This window comes from Etheostoma spectabile, chromosome 5 (assembly GCF_008692095.1).
Source record: "Etheostoma spectabile isolate EspeVRDwgs_2016 chromosome 5, UIUC_Espe_1.0, whole genome shotgun sequence".
In the NCBI taxonomy this organism is placed as follows: domain Eukaryota; kingdom Metazoa; phylum Chordata; class Actinopteri; order Perciformes; family Percidae; genus Etheostoma; species Etheostoma spectabile.
In genome coordinates, this window is record NC_045737.1 from 23,217,861 (window position 1) to 23,225,748 (window position 7,888).

At 42.9% G+C, this 7,888-nt stretch overlaps 1 protein-coding gene across 5 annotated transcripts in view; it reads right to left on the minus strand.

Moving 5' to 3' along the window:
- ccdc92 (coiled-coil domain containing 92) overlaps positions 1-7,379 on the minus strand; it is an 8,622-nt gene extending 1,243 nt beyond the window's left edge. Inside the window, exons 1-5 of one of the 5 annotated variants that reach the window (XM_032517352.1) lie at positions 7,295-7,378; positions 6,942-7,129; positions 3,780-3,951; positions 2,270-2,311; positions 5-838 (exon numbers count right to left, since the gene is read on the minus strand). In XM_032517352.1, the coding sequence (XP_032373243.1) occupies positions 30-838; positions 2,270-2,311; positions 3,780-3,915 (987 nt within the window). In that variant the 5' untranslated portion in view covers positions 3,916-3,951; positions 6,942-7,129; positions 7,295-7,378 and the 3' untranslated portion in view covers positions 5-29. Of the gene's footprint in view, positions 1-4; positions 839-2,269; positions 2,312-3,779; positions 3,955-6,941; positions 7,133-7,294 lie in introns of all 5 variants that reach the window. The other 4 variants (XM_032517355.1, XM_032517354.1, XM_032517357.1 and 1 more) reach the window with 4 other exon arrangements.
- Between the last annotated feature and the right edge of the window lie 509 nt (positions 7,380-7,888).

Below are 7,888 nucleotides of genomic sequence, written 5' to 3' on the forward strand. Positions count from 1 at the left end.
GTGTTTATGTGCATTTTAGCACTGCAGTGTTAAACTGTCCTGTCGACTCCTGAGCGCTTCCGCACAACCTTTTCGTCCTTGACCTGGTCCACTGCCAGCGTCTCCAGCTCTGCTAGCGGTGGGGCCAGGGGAGGGGTGCCATGTGGGATGCGATGCGCCACGCCCACATGAGCCCTGTACTGACGGTCCCGAGCGGGGCTGTGACGAGGGCTGGCCGTAGCACCCAGGGGAGCCACAGGGGAGCGCTCTGAAGCAATAGGAGGGATAACACCAGGCCGTTCTCGCATTACCTGCGGTTCGGGAGAGTCTCTCCCAGCCTGAAGGAAGGGTGTGGGGTCAGGCATGGCGTCTACTGTCTCCCGCAGAACCAGCCGCCTACCATCCGGGCCAAGCCGATACACCTCTGTTAACTCTGGGTGAAGAGGCTGGGAAAGACTCTTCTTCATGCGACGCCGTGGGGTTTCAGGCTGCTTGTCCTTGGCCGGCGGAGGCGTGGGCTTGTATGAGGTGACCGGACTAACGTTGGGGCTGGCCTCAGATGAACTGCCGGCTAACAGCTTCTTCTTGGTGGCGTGAAGCTGTGAGGTGAGGTAAGCAATAGTGCTCGCTCGCTGCTCCAGCTCGCCGGACAAAACAGCCAGCTTGTGGCTCTTCATCTTGAGTTCCTCCAGGTATTTCTTCTCTCTCTCCTTAATGGTGTTCTCCAGGACAGAGATCATGGCGTTCTTCTGCTCAAGGTCCCTGAGGAGCTCTGTGTTCTCCTCCTCCTTCTTCTTCAGGTGGGCCTCCAGCTCCTCACACCTCCTTTGCAGCTCTCTGCAGCGGGCCTCACTGCTGTCTGCACGCGTACACACACAAAAACACACACACACACACACACACACACACACAAAAAACTGTTACAACAGCAGCTTGGAAATGTATGCACAGAGGCATAGGGCTGGGTAATATATCAATATTATATTGATATTGTGATATGAGACTAGATATCGCCTTAGATTTTGGATATTGTAATGTGACATACTTGTTGTCTTTTCCTGGTTTTAAAGGCTGCATTACAGGAAAGTTATATAATGTTTTCAGACTGTTTTAGTTTTTCTGTTTCTGTTTACCCACTTAGTCATTGTATCCCCATTACCGATGATTATTTATCACAAATCTCTTTGTGTAAATATATTTTGTAAAAGCACCAATTGTCAACCCTACAATATCAATATTGAAGTATTTGGTCATAAAATGTCAGGATATTTGATTTTCTCCATATCGTCCAGCCCTACCGATGCATACATGTATTAGACCAGACCAATCATTAGTGCATTAAGCACAGACACTGACTACGGACTGTCTGTCAGCTGACAGAGACAGTCTGATCCTATGGAGACTCATCTGCAGTGGGGAAATAGCTCCAGTCTCACATTACAGCTCTGGTAGACGGCAAGGGCACGGTTCTTCTCTGAGCCGCATCACCCGGGCCACACCCAGTTCAGTCTGATATTTATTTTATTTGTTAAGAAGTTGCTTTCTCTTCGTCTTTTGAAGGCGGGGGCTGGTATATGTTTTTACCCCAGTTGGTGCAGCTGAGCCCTGCTGCACTTAGCAGGTTGCAGGCTGCGCATTAGTGCTGTGACAGATAATCTCATTTCCTGCCTTCCAATCTCTGAGATGTGCCACACTAACGTAACAGTGCCTCTAACAGGAGGCCCTAATATTGCTCACATGATCTGGGCAAGCCATGTTAAAAAACCTGTAGCATATGTATAGTGATCCTGGTGAGACGCAGCATGCTTCCTGTTGAGTTGCACACATCATTGGGGTCATCACTAGCCTGTACATAAATGAAACTGTATGCTACCTGACAGGAGCCTCCCTGAAAATACTCTGCTGTACTTCAGACCAGTATAAAGACAGTGGAGCCGGGGCTGTCAGACAGACCAGTGACTCCACGTCAAGGCCATGGCAACGTTGGGGGAAGGGCAGTTGGCAATGAGAAGTGGGAGCTCTCATGAACAGCAGGGAGTCCTACAGTGCAATGCTTCCTGGGTGGGACTTTGTTACTGGGAAACAGGCAGAGAAATGCAAAGTAGTGTGGACGTGAAGCTTAATGTAGCAAAAGATATTCGTTTTTTCACCAAAACGTGGTAGTGTTGATGTGGCCTAAGTCAATCTAATTCGAAACACTGCAAGAGCAAATTAATAAGTAACACTAAACAATGAATCTTCGTGTCAAAACTGATGTGCGTGTGTATTATACAGTCCAATGGAGTCTTACCTGAGGGATCAGAGTTTCTCATAGTGAGCTCATAGGTCAGATCTGTGAAAAAAGGAGAGAGTTACTTGCATGCGTGGCCACATTAAGGTTGCTTCAGGGCAGCTATCAAACAGCATGCTGATAACACAGACTAACTAGCAGCAATGCATGTTTGGGGTATGGCGGCGTTTTCATTTAACAAGATTAGTGAGAGTTCCACGTGCGCTTTAGTGACAGGTTAGCCAAGGATACGGAAACCAGGGTTAATACGTACAGTGTCCTGTTTTCCTGGGTGTCCATCTTGATATTATCCCTTTATGGAAGAGCATACCTGTTACTGGTGGTATGCTCAATACAGGTTTCGCATCGCTACAGTCCAGGGTGTACTCACTAATGCTTGAGTGCATTTCCCATATGTAATCAAATTCTTTCTGAAAGGTTTGAATTAATGGCACCACAGCGTCTTGTTGACTTTTGGTCTCAAATATCCATTTAGTTAATGCATCTGTTCCAGTTATTCATTTAGGGATACTTTATTGTATATTTTGCTTCATTTGTTTAAGGCTCTACCTTAAGGGTGTCCCGCCGTCTTTGAGATGGAAAAAAATCATCAGGGACGATACATGGCTGCTGAATGGAAGCTGGGCCTAGCCTAAAAGGTACACAACTGCGATTAAACCACAGTGTTAATCTCTGACGAAGTTGTAAATGTAGAATCCTAGATCCTGCAGATGAAAATTTGTTTGGCTAAATCAGGCACATTTACATGTTGGACTCATGATGATTAATGTGTATTGTCTCTTTTAAATAAAGAAATCAAAACCACAATATTAATCTCTGACGAAGTTGTCAATGTAGAATCACGAGAGAGTACAAAATTCAAGAGTGCACAAGCACCCTCTCACACCCGCTGACATGCGCCCACACAGCAAGAAGATGAGCGGTCATCTGAAAGCAGTCAGTGTTTGAAAATTAGCACCAGCCAAATGCTGGTAAAAAAAAAAAAAAAGTGGCTGGTAGATTTACTTCACTCGTCAGCCAAAAATAACAATGGGGATCTATTGAGTGGCAGAAATATTAACATTCACAAGCCACTTTGCTGGTGGCTGAAAAAGTTGATTTGAACCCTGCCTGCAGTTGTCAGGTCTTCTGGTGTCACCAGCAGCCAAACCGGCAAAACGTATCACAGAGGAGACAAAAACAGAGTTGCTCTCTCGCTCTCTTTCAACCACGCTCTTTCTCTCTCTCTTGATTTATTAATTGGCTTATATACTGAATGCATGTAATATGAGGAAATCAATAAATATGTATGTGACAAATGTTTTTTATAAAATTTTTATGGTGTTATATTTAGGCCACGTTTTCACTTTCAATTATCGAAATAGCCAGCAAATACTTTGGGACGATTTAGGACAGTAGTGAAAAATTTAAATTAAAGCCCTGCATCTGTATTCATAAGATATCCTTTAATGTGCTGGTTTTACCCAGTAACATGAAGAGAAGAGAGGTGGCTACTTGTGGCAGTGCTCACCAGTGCATTGCTGTTGTAATCTGCGGATCTCCTCGTGTAGCCCCTTCAGCGTGTTGGCATGGTCCTGCTGGAGGAAAAGCAGGTTTTTCTGCGCACTGTGGAGCTGATTTTCCAGTGTAACATTTGCTGATGCCATGGCGGATTATGTTCAGACACACACCAGCCTTGCAACCTCCTGACAAGGAGGAAAAAGAGAGAAGAGAAGACAATAAACATTAAGTTTATCCATCTAGCAAACAGGCCATTAATTCTCACTCTTTCGCCTATAAACATCTACATTTTGGGATGTGCTCCAACTTTTCTCTGTCTGCCAACTAATCACATCGATCTGCTTTAGATGACAAATCAAATTAATCACTGTTGGATAATACCATCAAACACATTCGCAATGGATGCCATTTGACAGTGCAAATAACCAAGTAAATGTAGAAATTATAACCCTGTCCGTTGATAAAAAGAGCAGCAAACATTCTGAGTGAACTAAGTGTGGATGCACATTTATTACAGTAATATGCAGAGCAGGTGTGTAGGCTATTATCATTAATAAGGCTGGGTCACAGCTAAGATTGTAGTAGAGAAAGCCTAAGGGACCATAAACACAATAGGCACACTCCGAGCCAATCACTGCCATGAAGCTGTTGATTGAAAAACTGAGAGTTAGCAGTGTGGGCCTTCAAAACCCAGACATCTGATAGTAAGGATTATCTAATATACATAAATCTAATCTACACCATATAAAGTAATTTGATTAGAACATACAGTGGAAATACTCTTCTTCAGCACAGAAGAAAATGTAGCCCAATTCCTAAACTGGAATTAAAGTAGCAAATTAGAAAGTGTTGTGTGGAAAAACAGATGGCAGGAATAAAATCTCTTTGTGTTACAAATAATTCACTTTCAGTTTCCATACCACAGTCGATAACAACAAAATCAAGGATGAACACTTTGACATACATCATAATGACACTGGGTGCGGCATGAAGGCTGCCAGTCTCAAGCAGGCCTCTTCCTTCCCTTCCCTGCCTTGCCCCACCTTCTACCTCCCTCCCTTCACTGGATGCCCTTGTCTCCAGAGCCAAACCAGAGAGAGAGAGAGAAACAATCACTCAGTCCCCCCCCCCACCCCTTCCCTCTGCCAGACATCTGTACTGCTGAGAGTTGAGAGCACATTGATCCCTGCAACAGCCCTCCTGAGTGCAGAGAAAGCATCTCCTTGCATACATAAGTGTGCTTCAATAAAACATCCTAGAGCTTCTCACTCTTACATCATCAGCTCACTAACATGAATAATATATCCCATGACACCACGCTGGACACACTTCCCACTTCCAACCGTCTTCTGTGTGTGATTTTCTTTTCATATCTTACAGAGGAAATGAAAACATGTGATAATAAAACACAAACTGGTGATCCCAAATTGAGTCGGTGATGTATCACAAAGGCTGAAGAGATAATCTATTATTGATGAGTAATGTGGAGTTATTCCGATAAACCCTGCACTGTAAGCATTTCTCTCATCCCAGCTCTTTTCCTAGAACAGCTTGGATAGCTTTCCATTTGCAAAGACGTGACCTCACCTTAAAAACATGCCTCATGCCATGGCAAGGAGGGGATAGTGGTACGAAAAGAGTATAGAACGTCAAAGAAATACAAAGAGACAATAAAGTGTATCTCTCTTTGTTCAGAAACAATGTTTAAGGCCAAATGCAACTCTATCAGTAACTGTTCCAAAAGACAGAGATTAATGTCAAACAGTAGTTACTCTGTTGACTCTCTGTGTATTTATTTTCCTAATACACAAACCAGCAAATTCTCCCATACAGAGGACATTAATATTCAATGAACTGCAGCCACATGAAACATTAGCTAGTAGCTACCATCCTTAGCCTAAATAAATAGACACAGCTTAGGAGTCACTGGTCTCCCTGTCATGATGCCGTTTCTATGCACAAAGATCGGCATACTTTATATTTGTAGTCCTTGTGGACTAATTCTTTTCTTCACCTGTTTTCTCAAATTGTGTTGCTAGTAGTTTAGGGCACAATGCATTTAAGATAATAATAATAATAATAATAATAATAATAATAATAATAATAATAATAATAATAATAATCAACCTGCTTCCAGCACACGTCTTTCTATCTGAACGTCTCCTACGTCAACAATAATGTAAAAATGGCAACAGCAACTGAAGGTTGATCAGTATTGTCATTAAAACACTGCTTACAGGACTTATGCTACGCGTAACCCGGGAGAGATACTTTCGACGGCACTTTAAATTTCAGCACCTGCATTGCGGACAGCACCCCAAACCCACATTTCACAGCAAACCGCTGCTGGTTGTGGCATGAGCTGCCAGAACGGATCATTACTTCACTAGACGTTATTGTCAATCTTCATACAGCGATATAATTTAGGACATGGATTTCGTTATATTTATCAAACAAAACGGACCAGGCGAGCGGTGCCTGTGAACAACAACATTTCACATTCCTTGTTGTTTTATGACCTGATGTACTGTAAGATGTCATCACTGCATTTCCTACGGTCATCACAAAGGCTGTCCTTGCAGCTAATGTTATGTACTGCAGCTGTCCAGTTTAAGAACCGAAAACAAGCTAGCCCCAGTATGTGCAATAATGAATGGGGAACATGTCACACCAAACTCCCTTTACAACCCGTCACCCAAATAATAGCCTGCAACACACAAAAGGCAATACAGCATTCGTAGACTATAAACAATGTTTTTTTTGACATTGTGGAGGAGTTCTGATCAATTTGGCATACGTTGAATCCCCCACGGGACTTAATTGTAATAATCGGGTTTAGCAACATTGGGCAGATAACCGCTCCTGATTCAGCGATTGAAGATTAAAAAAACAACAAACATTACAGGCGAACCCCTATAAGGGTTACAATATAACGTTACATGAATTCAACCTGTTTGGAAGAAACGACTTGAAGCATGCCTGTTAAAATAGTAAAATGCAGCTACTGCTTTTGCGGTCATAAAAAAATTGACGTTTTAAAATGTCTTTGAATAAAACAATCTATCCATACAGAGGTAGTAGCTAGCCTACGTATGATACTTTAATTATGCTAGCCTAGCTAGCTGAATAGCTAACGAGGCTACAACAGCACATTATCTCATGGAGAGCTTACCTTATAGCTAAAAAAAACGCTGCCGTCGAATATCTTGCAAAATGTTGTAAATTGTCGCTGAACAGACTAGCATCACCGACTAAGAGCGTTCTGCCTTGCGGGGCAGGTCGGTGATGCTGTCAGGGCTCGCCTTGGTCGGGTGAGAGGGGAGGGTGGCTGCCTGTGTCAGTTCCTATCATCTCCCTGAGCTACTAGACAAAATAAAGCGATGCATCATGGGAAGCCAGGGGACAGTATCTGGCTTAAAGACATCAAATCACGGTTATTTCTAATCATGCCATGCAACATATAGCCATTAGAAGTACAACTTCGTAAAACAGTACAACAGAAGACGCTATATAGGTGTTACTAACCTTATTTGAGATGAAATGTTGCAGCAGCGATTGTCAGGGACGTGCTACAGCTTTTAGTCACCAGCGTGATCACCATAGCAACAGAATATGTCACCTGTTCCACTATGATGCATTTTCGCCATCTAGTGACAGCACTGGAATATATCAATAGGCTTACTGTAATAAGTCAGATTTCTGATCATTTCTTAACGCTTAGCCTACTAAACGGTATTTAAGCGTGAGATTTAATGGCCATCTTATGCCAAACTGCCAGATGAAGTAAATTTATGAAAATAAATGAAAGATGTTGGACAGAGTGCAGCTGGTGGTGGACAGCAGAGGGGAGTGTTGCCCTTCAGTGGCAGATCAGGGATACTACAAGAGCATAGCCTACTGTGATCACTTATTTAAGAAGTCTTACAGTGATTGGTCTGATTATATCGGTTGCTTTATTTTGATGTTATTCATGTTGCAAATTCATCTATGAATCTATTCTTTTCTCAAGTGGTCTTGTCATTAGATATCTGAGGTACTGTTTTGTGAATTGTGGTATTTTTATTCATTGACTTCCCTAACACACACACACACACACACACACACACACACACACACACA